The sequence below is a fragment of the Mesocricetus auratus genome, unplaced genomic scaffold (assembly GCF_017639785.1).
Source record: "Mesocricetus auratus isolate SY011 unplaced genomic scaffold, BCM_Maur_2.0 Super-Scaffold_100027, whole genome shotgun sequence".
Lineage (NCBI taxonomy): Eukaryota > Metazoa > Chordata > Mammalia > Rodentia > Cricetidae > Mesocricetus > Mesocricetus auratus.
Genome location: NW_024429208.1, coordinates 4,868,312 through 4,892,330, shown reverse-complemented (window position 1 = coordinate 4,892,330; position 24,019 = coordinate 4,868,312). Strand labels below are relative to the sequence as shown.

General features: G+C 53.5%; 2 protein-coding genes across 2 annotated transcripts; one reads left to right on the top strand and one right to left on the bottom strand.

Annotated features, from left to right (window-relative positions):
- Positions 1-10,223: 10,223 nt before the first annotated feature.
- On the top strand, positions 10,224-12,228 carry Clps (colipase). Its single transcript, XM_005084897.4, has 3 exons — positions 10,224-10,379; positions 11,485-11,607; positions 12,003-12,228. The coding sequence occupies exons 1-3, from the start codon at positions 10,293-10,295 to the stop codon at positions 12,132-12,134; spliced, it is 342 nt and encodes a 113-aa protein (XP_005084954.1). The 5' UTR covers positions 10,224-10,292; the 3' UTR covers positions 12,135-12,228.
- Positions 12,229-20,632: 8,404 nt separating this feature from the next.
- Clpsl2 (colipase like 2) lies at positions 20,633-23,761 on the bottom strand. Its single transcript, XM_040732022.1, has 3 exons — positions 23,465-23,761; positions 22,453-22,583; positions 20,633-20,810 (listed from the first exon to the last, which is right to left on the bottom strand). Exons 1-3 carry the CDS (start codon positions 23,544-23,546, stop codon positions 20,715-20,717), a joined length of 309 nt encoding a protein of 102 aa, XP_040587956.1. The 5' UTR covers positions 23,547-23,761; the 3' UTR covers positions 20,633-20,714.
- Positions 23,762-24,019: the final 258 nt, after the last annotated feature.

Below are 24,019 nucleotides of genomic sequence, written 5' to 3'. Positions count from 1 at the left end.
GGCGGGGCCGGCGACCACGGGGATCCTGGAGGGGAAGCGAGCGCGGGAGCCAACCCTCTCTTCCTCCCAGAGGGTGGAGCCGCGGCTGTCACACTCCTCCCGCCGATTCCTGCTGCAAAACCGCTTCCCGGCCTCAACACCCCTGGCCACCCTTCGGAGGTCCTCACCTCTCACCAGCTGCCTCGCCACCACCGTCATCACCCCCACCCCACACCCAGATAGCTGCAAGTTTCCGCTGTGGTTTCGGCTGAGTCTTCCAGCCAGTAACGGCTCAGAGCAGGGTGGAGGCTAGATATGGTAATCCCGTCAAGGACCGAGAACCTCAGCTAGTGCCAATAACCCCGGCAACTATAAAGAATAGCAAAATGCGTTACCAAACCGCAACAGAGCTCGGAATACAACACACGGCCTTTCTCTTCGAGTTTCTGTTTTTGCTGAAGATTTCTGTCTAAAATATATATAATTTTTCCATGCTGGATGTGGTGGCACACACCTGTAATCCCAGCACTCAGGATGCGGGAGGCAGGAGGATCATGAGTTCGAGGAGAGGCTACGTAAGATCCTGTCTCAAAAAAATGAATAAACCATCCATACTCTACTTGAGTAGATAATTACATGGCTAATGTAAAGAACCAGGAAAGAATACATAAAAGAATTAAACCTTTATAACCCTAACATAACTCCGGAGCTAACTAAAGTAGACTTGGGCTTTGGGCTGAAGAGGTGGCCCCAAGGGTAAATGCTTGCCATGCAGGCGCAAGGATCTGAGTTCAGATCTCCAGAACCCATGTAAACCGAGATGAGAACCTTCAAGGGAGACCGGCTCATGAAGCAGCGTACAAAAGGCACAAGGGGGCGGATGAGCACTGATGACGGAGTTTGACCTCTGATGTCCACTTGTACCGCAGCATATGGTACACATCATGCACTCATAAATCAAATTCATGCTGTACAACTGGGCTTTAGTAGCATGGTGGTGTTGGAGCACACCTCTAATCTCTGCGCCCTGGAGGCAGAGGCAGGTGGATCACTATGAGTTTGAGGCCAGCCTGGTCTACAGAGAGAGTTCTAGGACAGCCAGAGCTGTAACACAGAAAAGCCATGTCTTGAAAATATCCAACCAACCAAACAACGACAACAAGGAAAACTGTCTTGAAGTGGGGCATGGCCACTCACACCTGTAATCCAGCTCCAGTGTGGTTAAAACAGGCAGATCATCCCATGTTCAAAGCCTACCTGCTTAGGTTACCATGGAACCTCACTAAAATTAAGGGGAGAGGCCATCTTCAGAACTGAGCTTGGTAGTGCAAACCTGACGCCCCAGTTCCTGGGGAACAAGAAAAGAGGATCCATGTGAGCTTGAGGTCAGCCTGGGCTACAGAATGAGAACCTGACTCAAAGCCAGCAAGCGGCTGGGTGGTGGCAGCAGCGCACGCCTTTAATCCCAGTGTTCGGGAGGCAGAGGCAGGCAGGTCTCCTGAGTTCGAGGCCAGCCTGGTCTACAAAGTGAGTTCCAGGACAGCCAGAGCTGTTACACAGAGAAACCCTGTCTCGGAAAAAAAAAAAAACCCAAGTAAACAAAAATAGATGGTATTACAGGAGCAGAACACAAGCATAACAAGTTAGTCCTAACGACCTCCTGAAACAAAGACATGACTGGGATTGCAAGCTGGGCACAAGAAGGTAGTTATAACAACCGATACTTATAGCAGCCTTCTGAGACAAAGGTAGGTTCACAAGATGGTTATAAACACCTTTTTGAAACAAAGAAATGATTGCCATTCCTGGAACAGGCAGCACAGAACTCTCTGTAGTTAAGGTTACAGGTGGGCAGAGAAACAGATTTACTCATGAACACGAATGAGCCTAGTTTGTTCTTACTGTAAGATGGCTTTTTAGCCTGGAATGGAGGCAGGCTGGTTCATCGTATTATTTTTCATTCTCTAATTTTAGACACCCATGTAGAACGTACTTTGATCACTCCCCCCATATCTGCTCTCATCCCCTCCCCCTCCCACCAAACCTCCCTATTTCACTTTTTTTTCCTTTTGGCCTGAAATATTTAATTAAGGTTGCTTGAATAAGCATGGCTGGGGTTTGAGTTATTTACTTGAACAAGCCCAGTTTCCTACCAGTGATTACACCACGGACGAAGCCCTCCCCCAGCAACCAGTAACTGCCAGCAGGTCTCTGGGGAGGGGCAGAGTCTTAGGGGACCCTCACGGTCTTTGACAGAGGTCGAGGGGCCCAGTGTGTGCAGGCCTTGTTGTGGGAGCCACTGCGCGGTGCGTGCATGCGCGCTGCAGCCACGTGTCCAGAAGACAGCATTCTACAGTGTTCCTCCTGCCCCTCCTCTTCACGACCCTGGCAGGAGTCACGTGGATGTCCCGCTTAGGGCTGACCACTCAGCAGTCACTGATTCTCTGCTTTAATTGTCGCCCACTGTAGAAGCTTCTCTGACCAAGGCTGACACAACACTTATCTGCGAGTGTGAACATAAATACTTAGGCTGTTTGACATCACGTTCATATAGCAAAACAAAAATGGGGGGGGGGGAGAGAGCAGGTGGTGCGCGCCTTTAATCCCAGTGCTCGGGAGGCAGAGGCAGGCGGATCTCTGTGAGTTCGAGACCAGCCTGGTCTACAGAGCGAGTTCCAGGGCAGCCAGGGCTACACAGAGAAACCATGTCTCGAAAAACCACAAACCAACCAAACAAAAACACTCCAAAAACAGCACAAAAAGAGCGTTGGCCAGCAAGATTGCTCAGCGGTACGAGAGCCTGCCAGCAAGTCTGGGACCTGAGTTCCATCTTGGGGACTGAGGTGGTGGAAGCTGAGCGTTGACTTCCAAAGTCTTGCAATGGGGCGCAGGGTGAGTCACGCGTAGAACTCGGGGAATTCTATGTCGGCCTCGTTACCGCGGTGTCCAGACTAGAAGGTAAGGAGAATGAACGCAAGCCTTCGGGACATCCGAGCGAGCAGGAGCAGGACCACGCGGGGCTCTGACAGGCTCCGGAGCCGGTGTTAGCCAGGGGCCGACCCTGATGGGGTGCGCTCACCCCCGGGGCGCATGAACGCAGGGGAGCCCACAGCCACCAGGGGGCGCTCCGCTCTGGTCCGAGTTTTCTTGGCTGTGACGCGTGTAAAGTTAACCACTGTTATCCTCTTGCGGGTCTTCAACTTGGATCACTAGCAACCTAGCCTCTGACTGACAGAAAAATCAGATGGTCGTGACCAAGCAGGAGGCAGGAGGCATCGCACAGACAGCCTGGACTGGACGCACCCCGCGCTGGCTCCCGGGCATGCGCCCTGGAGCCTGACTGTGGGCTCCGCAGAGGAAGGATTGTGAAGTCGGGCGGGATGGGGTCGTCTGTTAACTGACCAGCCAGAGTGATGAAGGGACCAGAGGACAGGTGGCAACAGCACAGCAGATTGTGAGGACCTGAATCAGTTAGGAGCACTGGCTGCTCTTCCGGAGGACCCAGGTTCGATTCCCAGCACCCACACGGTGGCTCACACTGTTAGTTCCGGTCGTGGGATCTGACACGCCCTCCTCTGGTCTCCCAGGGCACCAGGCACCCACCCACACGGTGCACAGACACACACACATTCAGGTAAAATACCCATACACGTAACATCGTCATCGTCATCGTCACCCTGCCACTGCCGCCGTAGGGCCGCAGAAGCTGCGCGCCACTTCTGATCCATCTGGGCAGGAGACTTCGGAAGGGAGGAGTCTGCAGGCTGAGGAAAGAGCCAGAAGGAGACCGACAGCCTCACAGCCACCGCCTCATCTGTTTTCTTATATCACATCTTCAGTCAAAAGATCACACATCAAACAAAACCTTTTAAAGGCGAACGTGCGGATTAAAGAAAACACCACATGGGAAGGGTTGGGAACTGTGGACATGTCAGCTACCAGGCGCACAGAGCGGGCACATGAGACAGCAGCTTAGAGACCAGATCTGCATCTGATTATTTCTGCATGTCTGTGTATGTGTGTTTGAATGTATGTGGGCACATGTGTGTGTGTAGATGCATGTGTGGGCGGGCAGATGCATGTGTGTGAAGATTTGTGTGCGTATGTGTGTGGAGATGCGTGTGTGTGTGGAGATGCATGTGTGTGTGTAGAGATGCATGTGTGTGTGTAGAGATGCATGTGTGTGTGTAGAGATGCATGTGTGTGTAGAGATGCATGTGTGTAGAGATGCATGTGTGTGTAGAGACACATGTGTGTAGAGATGTATGTGTGTGTAGAGATGCATGTGTGTGTAGAGATGCATGTGTGTGTAGAGATGCATGTGTGTAGAGATGCATGTGTGTAGAGATGCACGTGTGTGTGTAGAGATGCATGTGTGTGTAGAGATGCATGTGTGTGTAGAGATGCATGTGTGTGTGGAGATGCATGTGTGTGTAGAGATGCATGTGTGTGTAGAGATGCACGTGTGTGTAGAGATGCATGTGTGTGTGTAGAGATGCATGTGTGTATGTGTAGAATGCATGTGTGTAGAATGCATGTGTGTAGAGATGCATGTGTGTAGAGATGCATGTGTGTAGAGATGCATGTGTGTGTAGAGATGCACGTGTGTGTGGAGATGCATGTGTGTGTAGAGATGCATGAGTGTGTGTGTGTGTGAGGTCTGTGTGTGAACATGCCCGTGCGTGTGGAGGTCCGAAGCTGACCTCAGGTGTCTCCTATGTTCACTCTCTGCTCTATGTTTTGCGGAGTCTGGTGCTGAACCTGGAGCTTGCTGATTGCGGCCAGCATTGCCCCGGGACCCTGTCTCTGCCTCCCTGGCACGCAGATGGCAGGCAGCTGGCATGTGTTGTCCCGGGGTTGGAACTCCAGTCCTCACGGGAGTGCAGCAGGCCCTGTACCCACTGGGTCTTCTCCTCGGTCCCACTTCCTCTTTTATTGAGGCAGGGTTTCATACTAGCTCAGGTTGGCCTTGAACTTACAGCAATTCTCCTGTCTCAGCCTCCAGAACACTGATATTTCAGGTATGAGGCACCACACTCAGCTTTTTTTTTTAAAAACAATCTTGTGGAGTAGCCCAGACTGGCCTAGAACTCACAGACCTCCTGCCTTGGCCTCCAGAGGGCTGCCAGACACACACCACCACGACCAGTGTGCATGCTGATTCTTTAAGAGTGTCTCATCATGTCCACATAGCAAAATAAAAGTGGGGGGAAGCAGGTGGCGCACGCCTTTAATCCCAGCACTCAGGACAAGTGGATCTCTGTGAGTTCGAAACCAGCCTGGTCTACAGAGCGAGTTCCAGGACAGCCTCCAAAACAATCCAGAGAAACCCTGTCTCGAAAAACAAACAAAAGAGTGTCTGTTTTAGAAAAAGTGTGTGAGTGTGTGTGTATGTGTGCGCATGGGTGTCTGTGTGTGTGTGTGTGTGTGTGTGTAGAGACACGTGTGCACGTGCGCGCACGCCCGATGTCTTTGTATCACTATGGGAAACCAGGGCATGGCTGCTGGTGTCTCTTGAAGGCTGATCCAACCCTGCATCCCAATGCATGGCTCTTGTCATGTGTTCATTGTCTTCCTGGACTTTTCTGCTTGTGTTGCCTTAGTTTTCTTTCTCTTGTTTCAATAAGCACCATAACCAAAGGCAACGCAGGGAACAAAGAAATACTACATCTTCCGTCACCAGGGGGAACCAAGGCAGGAGCTTGAAACAAGCAGAGAGAAGCACTGCTGCTTGCTGGTCGCTCCCAGGCTTGAGTTCAGGTGTCTTTCTTTCTTTAAATTTTTTAGACTTATTTACCTCGTATGTATGAATGTTTTGCTTGCATTTATGTATGTGTATCACGTATGTGCCTTGAGGTCAGAAGAAGTCATCAGATCCCCTGGAGCAGGACTTAGGGAGGGTTGTGAACCACGTGCATGTGCTGGGAATTGAACCGGGGTCTGTCTGCACTAGCCACAAGTGTTCCTAACTGCTGAGCCTTCTCTCCAGCCCCTCAACTATCTTTCTCATATAGCCATGCCTACCTGCCTGTGACGGTACCATTCACAGTGGGCTAGGCTCTCCTACATCACTTAACAATCAAGAAAACACCCCACAGAAGTGGCCAGCGGCCAGTCCAATGGAGGCAAGTCTTCCTCGGTGTGTCAAACTGTTAAGTAAGGTTAGGCAAGACTAGCCACCACGTGTGATGCAGTTCAGCTTGAAGGTAGCTATGGGTCAGATGTCCATCCTCACCTAGGTGGCCCTGGTGGCTGTAAAGCTCCCAGAGGCTGGTGCTGTGGGTGAGGGGCAGATCCTGAAGAGGCTTCAAAGGCCACCGTGCCTCAGGCCCCTCAGATAGGACTCCACCCCAGCCCACCATCCCAGGTGCAAGATAGAATCAGGAAGAATCTTGGTTTTGCATTTGACATAAATCACTATGTTAAAAGACTCCATTTTCCCCCTGAGACGGTGTTTCTCTGTGTAGCCTTGGGTATTCTAAAACTTTTCCTGTAGACCAGGCTGGCCTCAAACTCAGAGATTCTCCTGCCTCTGCCTCCCAAGGGCTAGGATTAAAAGCGAGCATCACCATACCCACTATAAAGCACTGTTTTTCACACAGAGATATCTGTGTTTAATCTGTGTTATCAATGATCCAGAGTAAATTTTAGGGTGGATCCTGGCCGTGGTGGCACATTCCTTCTATCCCAATGTTCAGGAGACAGATGTAGGGGGATCTCTGAATTTGAAGCCAATCTGGTCCACATACCAAATTCCAGGCCAGTCCAGGGCTACCCAATGAGACCCTGTCAGTTCCCAGCACCCACATGGCAGCTCACAGCTGTCTGAAATTCCAGTTCTAGGGGGCCTGACACCCATAGCAAAACACCAATGTACATAAAATAAAAATAAATAACAACTTAAAAAAGCCCACAAGGTGGCTCATAGCCAACTGTAACTCCAGTTCCAATGGATTCCAGCTCTCTTCTGGCCTCTGTGGACTTGTGCAAGCATACAAGCACATAGATCCATTAAAACACCACACACACACACACCACAACACACACACACACACCACAACACACACATACACACACACACCACAACACACACACACCACAACGCACACACACACACACACAACACAACACACACACACACCACAACACACACACACACACCACAACACACACACATACACACACACCACAACACACACACACACACCACAACACACACACGCATACACACACACACCACACCACATACACAGACCACACCACACACACACACACACACCACACCACACCACAACACACACACACATACACACACACACCACACCACATACACAGACCACACCACACACACACACACCACAACACACACACACACACCACAACACACACACACATACACACACACACACCACACCACACCACATACACAGACCACACCACACACACACACACCACACACACACACACCACACACACACACATACATACACACACACACCACACCACATACACAGACCACACCACACACACACCACAACACACACACACACCACAACACACACACACATACACACACACACACCACACACACACACACCACACCACACACACACACACCACACACACACACACCACACCACACACACACACACACACACTAAACAATTCAGAACAGTTAGACTTTGTGAGATGGCTCTGGGCCACCAAGCCTGATGACCTGAGTTTGCTCCCTCACACAGTGGAAGGAGAGAACCAAGTCCCGAAAATTGTCCTCTGACCTCCACATGTGATCCGTGGTATTGTGCCCACATACATACATGTACCACACAAATAAAAATTTAAATGCAATAAAACATGCATATGTATTATATATACATGCATTATATGTGTATTTTATATATGTACATATATTTCATATATATTTTTGGGGGGGAGGGTTTCGTTTGTTTGGTTTTGTTTTTTTGAGACGGGGTTTCTCTGTGTATCTTATGAGCTGCGTGATTCGTTGACTTGGCTAAGAAGGAACAAAACTACCTGATTGTGCTGCCAGTGGGGACAGTGGCCATCCCACAAGAAGATCTCTGGAGGACACAGGGAGCCTTTTAGAGTGGAACACAAAACCCAGTTGGGCGTGGTGGCATATTCCTTTAGTGCCAGCACTCGGGAGGCAGAGGCAGGCGTGGACCTGTGAACTGGAGGCCAGCCTGTTCTACACAGTGAGTCCCAGGACAGTCAGGGATACTCTGTTTTGGTTTCAGAAGAAAACTCAGAGTAAAACTCTGCCTAAATCAGGGAAGAAAGATGGTAAAACATGGAGGCTTTAGTATTTTTAAAAGGCCTTAATTTGTCTGCATCAGGAAACACATGGAACTGTTGAAGTTCTCTTTGCCCGTGCTCTGTATTTGTAATGGTCAAAACTTCACCGTGGGCCGGGCGTCGTGGGGCACGTCTTTAATCCCAGCGCTCGGGAGGCAGAGGCAGGCGGATCTCTGTGAGTTCGAGGCCAGCCTGGTCTACAAGAGCTAGTTCCAGGACAGCCTCCAAAGCCACAGAGAAAAACCCTGTCTTGGAAAAAACAAAACAAAAACCTTCACCGTGGGAGAAAGTTGGCAGTTGATTAGAGTTGGGCTGACGATACTTCAATGCCCGCTGATGATTCCAAAGCTGCTGGGTCAGGCTTGGGGACCCTGATCGCCTCATGTCCCAGGGCCCGGAGGCCTGAGGCAGCTGACAGAGCCAGAGCAGAAGACAAGAATGGATCAGGGGCAAGTGACTTTGAACACAAGTCACCGAGGATGGCATTCGCTCTGTGTCTGTCCTCTGGCGTTGAGGGTCTCTTGGCTGGTTCCTCCAGCTGGTGACCTGAGTTCCCACCCCAGGAATACAACAGACTCAGAGTGCTTACACAGTTTAAATGACTCGCCCGCCCGAGGTCATGGCATTCGAAGTGCTGATATTTGAAGCCAAGCTGGATAAGATCAAAGCTGTGGCCAGAAGCACCCCAACCTGGGGCCCCAGGGGCAGCTTTTCACCCCCTGGGGTTGGGGTGCTGGCGGCACCAAGCAGACCTTCAGGGAAGCCTCCGTGTTTGTACACCTGAGCACATTCAGGCAGTTGGACCCTTCCCAGCCTGCACCGCCAGGCTCGGCCCTCCTCATTCCCAGCCAGGAGTAGGGAGTGCTACTCCGGCTTGTGCGTGACCTTGGGCAGGGTGCAGGGTGACTGAAAACCTTAACTCAGGGGGTCTGTTAGTGTCAGGGTTTTGTTTTTGTTTAATATAGGATCGTGCTATATGGCTCTGGATGCCCAGAACTCAAGATCCCTCTGGGAGCTGGGATGGAGGATGGGTGTACCCATCATGCCCAGTTGAGGGGCAGCTCCCACGCTGCCCTTGCTGGTACTGGAGACAGCACTGCAGAGCTGTAACCACCTCATGAGGCAGCTCCCGTGACAGGGCAGAGGGTTGCCCGTCAGAGAACATGCACACCCTAGCCAGGTTGACTCCGGAATCCCCCATGAGCAGGGTCTCAGACTCATTGCCTCAGCCTCACACCCGAGTTTGGTCGTGCCTGTGCCTGCAGCAGGTGACACAAATACCTTAGGTTCCTCTTGTGCCTCACCCCAGCCTTGCCTTGCCTAGGAGCTCAAGTCACCAGTTCAGATCTCCAGAGCACCTAGATCTCTGGGCACTGTGCCTATGGCCATGTATAACATAAATGCACTTCGGAGATTTCATATTAATACAGACAGAGCACACGGCAATGCACGTTCAGTCCACCCTCCCAGCTCCCGCAGTTACCCTTGGCTGGCTGACAGATCGGGAGGCTGAGCCAGGAACCAGGACGGTTCGCATACCTAAGTCACCCAGCTGCTAAACTTATGCAGCTACTCATCCAGGGTCCTCCCCCTACTTTTTTTCTTCTTTATTTGTGCTGCTGGGTATCAAACTCGGGGCCTTGTGAGTGCTGGGCAGGTTCCACCACTGAGCTACTCGGCCCAGAGTCTGCTGTCTTAACTCTAATGTGATAACGTGACCTACATTCCCATGTGTGGACACACACACACACACACACACACACACACACACACACACACACACACACGGCCCTTACGAGTTCTGCCAGCCATGTTATCAGGAACCTCCCCCAGCAGGCAGGCCACATCTGTGCCTCTGCTGGTGGCCAGTCCTGCCGCGTGCAGAAGGCGGGGTCACGTGCAGATAGGGCCCCTTTAAAGACCCATCACCTCAGTGGACTCTTGCCTTCTGCCACCTGAACCGCCAGCTGCCACCCACGCCAGCTGCACCAGACACCATGGAGAAGGCCCTTGTCTTTCTGCTTGTGGCCCTTGCTGCAGTGGCCTACGCAGCTCCTGGACCCCGGGGACTTTTTGTTAACCTGGTAAGGTCTCTCTGCAGAGCTGTCAGTGTTGCCCTGCGGATTTTGTAAGCATTGGCTCCTGACCGCTGGTGCCACCCAGCTGGGTATCTCCCCGACTGTATTAGTCTTTTCCCAGGCCATTCCAGGAGAGGTGGGGGGACAGCTCTGAACTCCACTGACTGGGAGGTTGCTCTCTACAAAGCCAGAGCCCTATGTCAGGAACCCTGACTGGGAAGGTCCTATGGCTTAAAAGTCGACAGCTTTCTAAGAAAGATCATGACAATGATTCTAGTCTCTACCCGACAATGACACCTCTCCACGTGCCAGAAACCGGCCTAAATGCCCTAGGAATGTCAGTGCCGTCAGCCCTCCTCGGGAGGCGCAGAGCCAAGGTTTCATAGCTCAAAGGCAAGGGAAGCCAGGACCCATGATGCTTTGGAGCAGCACGGCATGGCCAGCAGCCCCAGGGGAAGGCTGGCCCAGGGATCCGTGTGGATGTCTGTCAGACAAGATCAGTGTCTTCAGTTTGTTTGAGACGAGATATCACTGTGTGGCCCTGGGTTTTCCTGGAACTCGCTTTGTAGACCAGGCTGGCCTTGAACTCACAGAAAGACACCTATGTCTGCCTCTCCAGTGCTGGGATTAAAGGCGTGCCTCCATGCCCGATAAAGCATGGAGTGTAGAGATGACTTCCACATTCACAGCCCCTCAAAGCAGCGGGGGAAGCCAGGCATGGTGATGCTTGCCTGTAATCCCATCACCGGGGAGGCTGAGGCAGAGGGCCACAGGTGGAGGCCAGCCTGGGCTACATAATTCTAGAGGGATACTCTGCTTTGGGGGGGGGGCACCTGTGCAAGACACCAGGGTGTCAGCGGCTGGCCAGGGTTGCCAGGGAGTGGCCAGTAATAATAGGACCTACAGGCCCGGACTGGTGGCCCAGGACAGCCTCTCTGTCACCTCCTCCCTCCTGACATGAGTAAGGCACAGTGGCCCCCAGACCCAGGGCTGAGACCCTTCACACACGCCCCACCGAGGGAGGTGCTGATGGCAGTGGAGGCGGGGGGGGGGGTGAGCTCTAGAGAAGGGGCGTGGGGCAAGGATTCAGGCTGACAGCTTGTCCCTGCAGGATGACGGCGAGATCTGCTTGAACAGCATGCAGTGTAAGAGCAAATGCTGCCAACACGACACCATCCTGGGCATCGCGCGCTGCACACACCAGGCCATGGAGAACAGCGAGTGTTCCCCAAAGGTGCGTGCCCTGGAAGCTCGGGGCTGGGGGGGGGGCTCCACCTGGACATGGGATGCTGAGGGAGTGGGAGGGAGGTCTACAGCGTCAAAGGCTTAGCCTACCCCCTTGACATCACAACTGGCCCCTGGGTTGTTGTTGTTGGTGATGGTGGTGGTGGTGGTGGTGGTGTGTGTGTGTATGTGTGTGTGTGTGTTCCCACTCCACAGGTGGGTAAGTAGAGGATCCTCTGGGCTATCAAGCTCGTAAGTGTTGGCAGAGACGTAGCCCCAGGCCCCTTGGTGAGGCAGTCAGGAGCACACTGTGAGGTACCAGGCAGTTCACAGCCAGGAAGGGAACAAGGGGCAACCAGATGCCCCCACTTTTGGTGACTCTGTTGTCCTTCTCTATGTCTGCAGACCATCTATGGGGTTTACTACAGGTGTCCCTGTGAGCGGGGCCTGACCTGTGAGGGGGACAAGACCATCCTTGGCGCCATCACCAACACCAACTATGGCGTCTGCCTTGACATCGGGCGCTCCAAGCAGTGAACCTGTGCAACAAGCTGGACCTCGGGCCGCCTCCCCCCCCCCATCTGTCCCATCTGAGCCAGCTGTTGGCGATTAAAGCGCACCTGCAACCTTGTCCTCCTCTGCCTGTCCTTGCTGTGCCTGTAGAACTCTCATGAGACCCCTGTCTACCAGGGCCAGGGTCCCACAGGGAAGAAGGGTGTGTGGGGTCTGGGATAGCCTGGTGCATAGGCAGGGTTAGACCCAGTCTACAACCAGACCCACGCAGGCCTCCCTCCTCTCCTGAGCCCTGGAGACAGGTAGACAGGTAGACAGGGAGACAGCACAGGCCTCTGGCAGGGAGTCACTGGGGTCCGGCATCACATCATAACAGTCCCATCCTGTCCTGCCCCCCCCCCGTTCTGGCTCTCCCTACTTTCATTTGCGACAACTAGCTGACCCCTCTCGTGTGCCAATGGGCCAACCCACTAACAACTGCGGTGGGCTTACCCCTTCCTGAACTCCCCTCAGCGACCCTGGGAAGAAGAACTTCCCTTCTCTGCTTTAAGGACAGTGAATGCAGAGCTGAAGGAGTGTGCCCGACATCACCCACCCCTACCTGTGGAGGAGTCCCTGTCCTTTCTCAACATTCGCACCAAGAAAATGAGTGGGAAGCTTAGGGGATTACATTTTCCCTTCACTTAGAGTTGCGCTCTCTCAGGAGCCATCAAGTATTAGTTAGGACCAGTGACATGCCCCAGTGAGTAAAGACACTTGTCACCAAGCCAGCTTGAGTTTGTTCCTGGGAACACACATAGCAGAAGGAAAAGAACCTACAGGCTGTCCTGACTCCCCCTCATGTGACGTTGTTGTGCACGAGGACACACACACACACACAAATACACACACATGCACATACAAATGCACACACACGCACACACACACACAAATACACACACGCACACACAAATGCACACATGCACACACACACAAATACACACGCACACACAAATGCACACACACAAATACACGCACGTGCACACACACACACTCACACAAATACAGAAAAGTAATTTTAAAAAACCCACAAGTTAATTAGCACACAGTAAGGCCTAAGGAGCTACTACTGACCCTGGGTTGGGATCTGGGGGTGGAGAGATTCACACACAATGTGGAGTATCAAAACTCAGGCACTCCCCGAGTCCCACAGTCTGTAGTTCTGGGCTCAGCGAAGCCTCTAGAATCCATGATTTCTGCCTTCAAACCACATTCAGCTGCAAAGTCCCAAGTCATTATGGCTTCAGGAAATGGGGCACCTGCACCTCACCACCCCACAGGTCTGGAGACAGGAAGTTCTGGCATGTGTCTGGGGGCTGGCAGTCACTCCTAGTGTTATACCCTTTCTCCATATTCTGAAGCAGGGAGGAGGGGGCTGGGGAGGGACAGGCTGTCCTCCCTGCCTTCCCCTTGTCTCTGCTAAGAGCCTGAGGCCAGGGATTCTCAGCCTGTGGGTTGTGGCACCTTTGGAGGTCAAAACACCTTCACAAGGTTGCATATCAGATGTTTACATTACAGATTCGTAGCAGCAGCAAAGTTACGGTTATGAAGTGGCAGTGAAAATAATTTTATGGTCGGGGGTCACCACATGAGGGACTGTGTTAAAGGGACTCAGCATTAGGAAGGTCCAGAACCACTGTCGTTTGGGTCTGATCAACTCTAGGTCAGGGGAGGCTGGACAACCATGACTGACAATTTGTGGATCCCCCTCCCAAAGCTGCTCGGGTAGCACTGGGGTTCCACTGTCAAGAAAGGAAGGCAAAACCTCAACATGAAGAGCTCTCTGTGCCTTTCGGGGGAGGCAGGTCAAGTGCAGAGGCAGGCACCACGCTTAGCCTCCAGAGAGCCACAGTCATGCTTCCACATGTGTCTAGACCGATTACAGTGCCCACGGTGTTTTCTGCTCTTTAGGATGTGAGCAGGGTACCTTTGGTTTTGAGAAGTGGGCAGAGAGTCGGGCTCCACAGAGCAGCAGAGTGACTGGTCACTGTGGCTGTTAGCAGTCCTTTCTCCCACTAAGACTGGAGCCCAGCAGTCACCTGCTCTGAAATCCACACAAGGATGTCCGGACCAGCGAGACAGCTCAGCCCAATGACCTGAGTTTGATCCCCGTGACCCACGTGTGGAAGGAGAGAACTCCTGCAGGTTGCCCTCTGACCTCCACACATGCGTACACCCTTCTTCCAACACAATATAAATAGGGGCTCAGCATGTATGACACGCCTTTAATCCCATCACTCGGGAGGCAGAGGCAGGCCGATCTCTGTGAGTTCGAGGCCAGCCTGGTCTACAAGAGCTAGTTCCAGGACAGCCTCCAAAGCCACAGAGAAACCCTGTCTCGAAAAACAAAAAAAAAAAAAAAAACAAAAAAAAAAAAAACAAAAAAGAGAGATTTTATGAGATATGTCCCTGTCACTCTGCCCAACATAACATTCTGGTTCCAGGAACGGCCTGCTCTGTGGTAGAAACTTTCTACAGAACACGGGCCTGCTCACAGGGGACTCCCAAGTGGCTGTTGAAACCAAGCAGGTGCAATTCCTGACGTGTTCAGCCTCAGCTGCTACAAATGTGAACAGCCCATGAGGGTCCAGATGACACCCTTGGAGGAACGTGGCTATGGAGAGGGTGACAGACAAGAGCTGCCTCTGTGAGGAGAGCCTGTCACAGACACACTGCTGAGCAAAAGACGGAGGTCACCCACCATCGTCATCATCATCAACATCATCATAGTCATCATCATCATCGAGACAAGGTCTCTCTGGGTAGCCCAGGCTGACCATGAACTTACGTCAGTCCTCCTGCCTCTGCCTCCTGAGTACTGGAACTAGTGCACAGCACTCCTGGCTTTTGGAAACACACACTGAGACGTTTCACGGGCTACACCTCTTCCTGCCTCCCCACTTCCTCCCTGCCCCATCTCCTCGCCCCTTGTCCCTTCCTATCCACTCTTCCAGAACATCTAGAGAATCCTGTCAACTCCCATGATACCATTCCCCTACCTCAGGACCGCCATGGGCCTAGAGCCCTGATCTCAGAATGCCCTGCTTTGATCTGCCTCCTGCCTCAGGCAGAAGCATTTTGAACCCCAGCTACACAGGACCCCAGCCATGGAGGACCCCAATACAGAGGACCCCAGCCATGGAGGACCCCAGATACAGAGGACCCCAGCCATGGAGGACCCCAATACAGAGGACCCCAGCCATGGAGGACCCCAGATACAGAGGACCCCAGCCATGGAGGACCCTAATACAGAGGACCCCAGCTACAGAGGACCTGTTTTCTGAGTGTAGACCTTCAGCGGGACTCTTGCATGGAGATTTGACATCAGATGAGGACCCTGCTGGAGGACCTCACGGCCATGATTTGGAGGTGACCCAAGTTGAGGATGTTATGAGACCCCGGCTGCTGAAGGACCAACCAGTGGCCACAGGACGGCGAGCCATGGGAGCAGACGCCAGAGATTGTTGACCGCCTTTATGGTTGGCCTGATGTACGGAGGTCCGGTCGAGATTAGAGGACTTTCTGCGTGGGGACTACAGGACTAAGACAGTAGGGACCCCAGCATCAGGACCAGCTAGTGAGACCCCAGATTCAGAAAGACCCAGCGCGAATGTAGAGGACCCCAGGACTAGCCATGGGGGCAAGTCCACACTTGTGCTGATGACCTTGCAGATGGCTAAGTGAGACCCGCTTGCTGAAGCACCTCTAGGTGTGAAGGACTCTGCGCATGAGTGCAATGGTACAGAGACCTGAAGACTAATGGATGGACCCCAGTTAGGTTGGACCAACCGTGGAGGACTGATGAGCCTGTAACCAAGGAGGTGGTCCTGGACAGAGACCTGCTTGAGTGACCCTAAGTCTCAGCAGGCCCAGACGAGACCCCCAGCTACAGAGGACCCCAGGCCATGGAGATGGATACAGAGGACTCTCAGACAGATGAGGACAGGCCCAGATACCAGGAGGACCCCAGCCATGGAGGACCCCGTAGGAGGACCTAATCCATGGAGGACCCCAGGTACAGAAGACCCCAGATACAGAGGACCCCAGCCATGGAGGACCCCAGCTACACAGGACCCCAGCCGTGGAGGACCCCAGATACAGAGGACACCAGCCATAGAGGACCCCAGATACAGAGGACCCCAGCCATGGATGACCCCAGGTACAGAAGACCCCAGCCATGGATGACCCCAGATACAGAGGACCCCAGCCATGGAGGACCCCAGATACAGAGGACCCCAGCCATGGAGGACCCCAGGTACAGAGACCCCAGATACAGAGGACCCCAGATACTGAGGACCCCAGCCATGGAGGACCCCAGCCATGGAGGACCCCAGGTACAGAAGACCCCAGATACAGAGGACACCAGCCATGGAGGACCCCAGCTACACAGGACCCCAGCCGTGGAGGACCCCAGATACAGAGGACCCCAGCCATGGAGGACCCCAGGTACAGAGACCCCAGATACAGAGGACCCCAGATACTGAGGACCCCAGCCATGGAGGACCCCAGCCATGGAGGACCCCAGGTACAGAAGACCCCAGATACAGAGGACACCAGCCATGGAGGACCCCAGCTACACAGGACCCCAGCCGTGGAGGACCCCAGATACAGAGGACCCCAGCCATGGAGGACCCCAGATACAGAGGACCCCAGCCATGGAGGACCCCAGCTACACAGGACCCCAGCCGTGGAGGACACCAGATACAGAGGACCCCAGATACAGAGGACCCCAGCCATGGAGGACCCCAGATACAGAGGACCCCAGATACAGAGGACCCCAGCCGTGGAGGACCCCAGATACAGAGGACCCCAGCCATGGAGGACCCCAGATACAGAGGACCCCAGCCATGGAGGACCCCAGGTACAGAAGACCCCAGCCATGGATGACCCCAGATACAGAGGACCCCAGCCATGGAGGACCCCAGGTACAGAAGACCCCAGCCATGGATGACCCCAGATACAGAGGACCCCAGCCGTGGAGGGCCCCAGATACAGAGGACCCCAGCCATGGAGGGCCCCAGGTACAGAAGACCCCAGCCATGGATGACCCCAGATACAGAGGACCCCAGCCGTGGAGGGCCCCAGCCGTGGAGGACCCCAATACAGAGGACCCCAGCCGTGGAGGACCCCAGCCGTGGAGGGCCCCAGCCGTGGAGGGCCCCCTCTGCTTTCCCACGCTCACCAGAACACACCTCCCCGACATTATCATCTTTGTGTTTTGTTCCCACTTGACCCTGTCTCCCCTCAGATTCCAGCTCCAGGAGGGCAGGGGTCTCTTGCTCTTCTGTTCACTCGCGTCCTCCGACTTCCGTGGCCCCAGCTCCCTCTTCTCTGTGGTTTCCTCCTCTGGCTCTGCCTGGACTTTGCAGCCAACGCTCCCTGCCCCCACCTGGAACCCTGTTCCCCAGGTTCCCCGCCAGCCTTGGCCAACCTCAGCTGTGGGTTATACTCAAGTGGCACTCTGCTGCTGAGGTCTGCCGTCTCCCCCCAGTCCTGTCCTGGACGGAGAAAAGCGGTTTGTATGTAGTATGTGCTCAATAAAGTGTGTTGAGCACTGTGAGCTCAGGTCAGGGGCTGTGTACCCCAGACTCTGGGACGACCATGGTCCAAACCCAGGGCCAAAGCCCTTGTTTCTCCTAGTCGTCTTCTGTACCTGGGGCCCTCCACAGCTGGGGTCCTGTGTAGCTGGGGTTCAGAATGCTTCTGCATGGGTCTGGGCTTCTTCTTTTGTGTCATAGTTACTGTTTTTTTTTTTCTGCTTTGTCCAAAAATTATACATCACTTCCCTTCCTTCTACCAAGCAGAAACGTTCCAAGGAAGTGGGCTTTGGTCAACCCGTGGCATTGTCTCTGTGGCCTTTAATGACTGCACTCAGGAGGCAGAAGTTGGTGGATCTCTGTGAGTTCAAGACCAGTCTGGTCTACAAAGAGAATAGCTAGGATGACATAGTGAGACCCTGTCTCAAAAAAAAAATGGCTTATTTCACTTCTATGGTCAAGTTCAGTAGAAGGGACGATATTTCATCCTAGTAATCATTTATTTTTTGGAGTTATGTATTTATCAGGGCGGGCTCCAGAGCACACAAGGTGCCGTCAGAGAACAGCTTGTAGGTGTTGGTTCTCTCCTTCCATCTTTCGGGGCCTAGGGACTGAGCTAGGGTCCCCCGGCTTGCATCCCAGAGACCTCTACCCACTGAGCCATCCTGCTGGCCCTGGGTAGTTAGTTCTGTTACTGTTTTGTGCTTCCTGGTTTTGAGCCAGGGTCTCACTATGTAGTCCTGGCTGGCCTCCAACTCTGCCTTTGTCTCTGTGGTACAGCATGAACCACCATGCCCAGCTTCATCTTCCTGACTGAAGAATTATGCAATGGCTGGGAATATTGTTTGCGCATGTGCAGGTGTGGAGGCCTCGAACTCACAGAGATCCCCCCTGCCTCTGCCTCCCGAGTGCTGGGATTAAAGGCGTGCGCCACCACCACCCGCCAAAAATACATCTTTTTAAAAGTTATCTTGTGTCGGGCAGTGGTGGCGCATGCCTTTAATCCCAGCACTCGGGAGGAAGAGGCAGGTGGTGAGTTCGAGACCAGCCTGGTCTGCAAGATCGAGTTCCAAGGCAACCTCCAAAGCCACAGAGAAATCCTGTCTCAAAATACAAAAACAAAAAAACAAGTATCTTGAAATGAACTGGAGAGATAACTCATCAGTTAAGAGCTCACATTGTTCTTGCAGACAAACTCAGCTCAATTCCCAGCACCCGTATCTATGCCCAAATCACCACAACTGCCTACAACTCCAGCTCTAGGGGGAAACCCAGCACCTCTGGCCTCCATTGGACAGAGGAGAAGGTCCAGCAGCCTGGAAACATGTTGCTCATTAAACTCCATATTAGGCCGGGCGGTGGTGGCGCACGCCTTTAATCCCAGCACTTGGGAGACAGAGGCAGGGGGATCTGTGTGAGTTTGAGGCCGGGCTGAACCAACAGCCTCCAAAACAATACAGAGAAACCCTGTCTCGTAAAAACAAAAACAAAAACAAAAACAAAACAAAAAAACTCCATGTTATTGGGTGATGCCTGGAACTCCTGTCGTTGCTAGGCAATTAGGAAGGACTTTAGCTTGAGACCCAGGACTGGGTGGGGCCTGAGCTGGGACATAATGTGACTCTGAATTTCATATTTTTTTTTTTATTTTTTGGTTTTTCGAGACAGGGTTTCTCTGTGGCTTTGGAGGCTGTCCTGGAACTCACTCTGTAGACCAGGCTGGCCTCGAACTCACAGAGATCTGCCTGCCTCTGCCTCCCAAGTGCTGGGATTAAAGGCGTGCGCCACCAACGCCCGGCTCTGAATTTCATATTTAACCATGAACAAATTCCCCTCATCACTTAAGCCAGTTCAGGTGGGCTTTTCAGTTTTATTTGTTTGGTTTTGTTGTTGTTTTTGATTTTTCAAGATAGTGTTTCTCTGTAGCTTTGGAGGCTGTCCTGAAACTCACTTTTCAGGTATTCTTGAAGCAGAAAAGTCTATGGTGACCCCTGAGGGTGAATCTCAGTGTCTCTCTCTATATATAATGGATCCATTAAGGCACACTCCACACACTCCACTGGTCACATTCTTGCATTAAAAGAAAGATGATGATGATGATGATAGTGTGTATGTGTGTGTGTGTGTGTGTGTGTGTGTTTGCACCATACATGTGTAGTACCTGTAGAGGCCAGAAGAGGGCAGCGGAGTCACCAGAGTTGGAGTTACTGGCATTTGGGAGCCACCTAATGTCGGTGTTGGGAACTGAACTCTGGGCCTCTGATGAGCAGGAGCCCTGCTAACTGCTTAGCCATCTCTGGAGCCTCACATTCTTGCATCAATTTGTTTATTTTTTTTAAATTTGAGCTGGAGAGACGGCTCAGCAGTGAAGAGCACTGGAAGAGCTCTTCCCGAGGACCTGAGTTCAATTCCCAGCACCCATGTGGCAGCTCACAACTGTGTGTAACTCCAGTCCCAGGGTACCCAACACCCTCACACAGATACACATGCAGGCAAAACATCAATGCGTATAAATATTTTTCATAAATAAAAATTTTTAAAAGCCAGTTATTCATTTTGTGTGCTGCACGTGTGGATGGCAGAGAACAAACTTGTAGGACTCCATTCTCTCCTTCCACGCGAAACCTGGGGACTGAGCTCGGGTCACCAGGCTGGGCAGCAGGTGCCCTCACCTGCTGAACCATCTTGTTGGCACACAGTCTACACATCCCCACGCATTTGAAGAGACACACTCCAAGCGACCGTCACCCTCCTGTGCCCCTCACAAAACAGCCCCCCACTCTGTCCCTCCCCACCACGCACCCCAAGTCTCATCTCTCCGCCCTGCCCCTCCCATGAAACTCTCCCAACCCCCATCACCCCCACCCAGGAGCAGATCTTTGTCTCTCAAATCACCCCCTGTGGCTTTCCCACCCACGAAGGGCAGACAGAGACCAGAGCCAGGAAGTGACTTTAATGAGGACAAGCTTGCTTGGGGACACCTGGGGGAGGGTGCAGCAGCAGTGCCCGTGAGCAGCCTGTGTTCCCTCTAGATCATTTGGCACCGGCGGGGGCACATGGGGTCCTTGGAATGGCAGCTCAAGCCAATTCGGCAGGGACACATGATGTTCAGGGTTCCCCTGGTCTGTGGGCAAAGAAGGGTATGAAGTGAGGGGTCACGTTTCCTGGGGAGCCGCCCAGGAGTGTAAGTAAGTGCTGGTGGGACATGCCCAACCCCAGATTCATACGGCTGAGCACCGCTCTGCCCAGAGGGGACAATAGCAGCTGTCCTGGTTTCTCTTTTTGATGTAGTTTGCTTCGTGTGTTTACCTGCCTGGACTATGCCTACATGCTTGTTAGGTCACCTGGAACTGGAGTTGCAGATGTTTGTGAATACGGGGAATGGAACTCTGTCTCCTGCCGGAACCAGCGCTCTGATGAGTGACTGAGCTCTCCAACCATGTCCCGCCTCCACCTGGGTTTTCCTGTTAATATACCCTACAGTCACCTGCAACTAATGAATCGCCTCCCTCAGATTGGCCTTGATGTGTGAGGGCCCAGCCCACTGTGGGCAGCCAGCGTCATCCCTAGGCAGGTGAACCTCGTGTAAAAAGCTAAGCTTGAGCCTGGGAGTGAACCGCTGGGTACCATTTCTCCTCGCTCCTGCCTGACCATTTCTCCTCTCTCTCTACTTCAGTCCCCACCTGACGTCCCTTGGTGACGGGCTGTGACCTGGACGTGTAAGCCACAACAAATCCTTCCTTCTCTGCGTTATTTTTGGCCACGCTGTTTATCCCAGCAACAGAAAGCCAACTAGAACCGTGACCTTGCTCAGCTCCATACTGCAGTAAGGTACCATACGCCAAGTGAGCTCCAGTAAAGACATTCCCCAGGCCACACGAGGCCCTGGCTGGCTCTTTAGACACCTGTAGTGAGCCAGGCGAGGATACGGAGGCTGGGTCCATCCCCCCCTGGAAGAGTTTGGGCCCAAGGCCAATGAGTAGGAACAAAGCATTCTGTGCCTTTGTGTCTCCCAGCTGACAAGAGCCTGCTTGAGTGAGTCCTGTGAACATCCCGGCCACTTCACGAGGCAGACACGTTAGTCCCCCCTTAATGGTCAGAGAGGTCCAAGGCAGGAGGCGGAGGAGCCAGGATGTCAGTGTGGACCCCACCAGAGAGCTGAGGTCCCAGGTAGCCCTGCAGCTGTCCCTAGTGACCGTCAGTGGCAGGGAGATGGCCACTAGGACAGGGTAGGCATGTCCTCCGGTCCCCCTTGCATCAGAAATGGTAAGAAACTTTAATCCCAGCACTTGGGAGGCAGAGGCAGGTGGATCTCTGTGAGTTCGAGGCCAGCCTGGTCTACAAAGCGAGTTCCAGGACAGCCTCCAAAACAATACAGAGAAACCCTGTCTCGAAAAACAAAAAACAAAACAAACAAAAAAAGAAATGGTAAGAAAGAGAATCTTGCTCAACCAGCATCCACTATGGGCGGCCACTAAGCAGCCTGTGAGACTTCACAGTGGCTTCCTGGCTGCCTTTGCAAGCTTCATCGCCGAGAGCGAGGCCGCCCTGGATGTGACAAGCTGTTCAGGAAAGGGGGGGAGGGTATCCCAGGGGGTGGGGGGAGGGTATCCCAGGGGGTGGGGGGAGGGTATCCCAGGGGGTGGGGGGAGGGTATCCCAGGGGGTGGGGGGAGGGTATCCCAGGGGGTGGGGGGGAGGGTATCCCAGGGGGTGGGGCCAGAGGCATGCGTTTTGTCTCTCTCTCCCTTCTGCTCCCCCGCTCACCTGGGGCAAGCACTCCATGCCCATCCGAGACTTGGAGGTGCAGAAGGCCCCCCTCCTCTCCAGGTCTATGAGGCAACAGTCACTGAAGCACTGGCTGTGGTGGACACACTTGTCTCCGACGGCCTGCCGAGACAGCCCCTTGGTCACCAGATCCTGGCTGTGAAGGGGTGAAGGAGGTCCTGGCGTTTCCCAAGGACCCGGGGTCCAGGAACGTAAGCCATGACGCTGTCACCTCAGACCCACCCCCATGCACCTCCTTCCCCAAGTAGGACCTGACTGAGCACCCCACGCCCTGTCCTCTCCACGGCTCCCAAATGATGGCGCTGGGATAGTCCCAGACCACAATCTGAAGAGCTAATGGGAAGGGAGGGGGTGGCAAGGTGGGTCAGACAGCCAAGGGTGCTTGCTGCCCAAGATGGGAGACCCGAGTTCAGTCCCCAGACTGGGGAGGAGAAAACGGACTCCACTGAGACATTTCTGATGGCATGTACATAGACGGAGGGAGGGAGGGAGGAAATTTTAGTATTAAAATTATGAAGGGTGGCCTGGCATTGGTAGTGCACGCCTTTAATCCCAGCACTCGGGAGGCAGAGAGGCAGGTGGACTTCTGTGAGTTCCGAGACCAGCCTGGTCTACAAGAGCGAGTTCCAGGACAGCCTCCAAAGCCACAGAGAAACCCTGTCTCGAAAAACAAAACAAAGAAGTATATAGGGTGGGAAGAGGAGGGAAGAAAGACCGAATCTAGAAGGGGCCTTGGAGAGGGCAGGAGACCAGAATCAGCGGGTAGGGAGGGTTGGGATGTTGGGTGGGGGAGGGTGGTGATCCCAGTGCTGAGGGAGCAGATGGGCCCTGGGCCAGAGGTGCTGGTCTCCAGGTCCAGGGCTGTGGGTGCATCTGGGGCCCCCCCACACCTCCAGTCAGGGCGTGGATCCCCCACTGAAGGGCGGCTGCAAGCTTCTGCAGCCCTCGTCCCCGCCCTTTCTTCACAGAGGACACTACTCACCTTTTTTAAGATCAGAGTTCTCACTGAAGCTGTGAGGCCGGACCCCGGTGAGCAGTGCCAGCATGGTGGCTAAGGCCTGGGTGAAAGCCATGGCCTGGGTGGCTGAAGGCTCTGGAATGGTGCTGGGAACAAATCCCTGTGGGGGTGGTAGGCAGCCTGCGTGGGCCGGATGGTCACAGACTGTCCTGCTCCAAGGGTGAGGACCATTGCCTCCCAGCTTAGGCCTGGGAAGGCTCTGGAGGACATGGACAAAAAGGCTTTGGAGCAGCCAGTCATTTATGCTGTGGGACCTTGGGGGGTCTTATATGAGCTACTTCCAAACACAGAGTGCAAACTGTGACTTAAAGCTTGTTTTAAAATGCTACGGGGCGGAGGGGGCGTGGCTCGGTGGGGGCGTGGCTCGGTGGTTAAGAGCACTGACTGATCTTGCGGAGGACCTGCTTTGGTTCTGAGTGTCCACGTAGTGGTTCACAGCCATCTGTAACTCCGGTTCTGGGGTGGCACAACCTTCTCTGACCTCTGACGGCACACACGTGACGCACAGACTCAGGTGACATGAAGTAC

Excerpts from the sequence above, each read along its gene's own strand:
- Clps (XM_005084897.4), top strand. The coding sequence starts at position 10,293 with ATGGAGAAGGCCCTTGTCTTTCTGCTTGTGGCCCTTGCTGCAGTGGCC. Across the intron at positions 10,380-11,484 it reads GGGGACTTTTTGTTAACCTG|GATGACGGCGAGATCTGCTT; the intron begins GTAAGGTCTCTC and ends TTGTCCCTGCAG. Across the intron at positions 11,608-12,002 it reads ACAGCGAGTGTTCCCCAAAG|ACCATCTATGGGGTTTACTA; the intron begins GTGCGTGCCCTG and ends CTATGTCTGCAG.
- Clpsl2 (XM_040732022.1), bottom strand. The coding sequence starts at position 23,546 with ATGGCTTTCACCCAGGCCTTAGCCACCATGCTGGCACTGCTCACCGGG. Across the intron at positions 22,584-23,464 it reads CTTCAGTGAGAACTCTGATC|CTCGGCAGGCCGTCGGAGAC; the intron begins TTAAAAAAGGTG and ends CCAAGGGGCTGT. Across the intron at positions 20,811-22,452 it reads GCATGGAGTGCTTGCCCCAG|ACCAGGGGAACCCTGAACAT; the intron begins GTGAGCGGGGGA and ends CTTTGCCCACAG.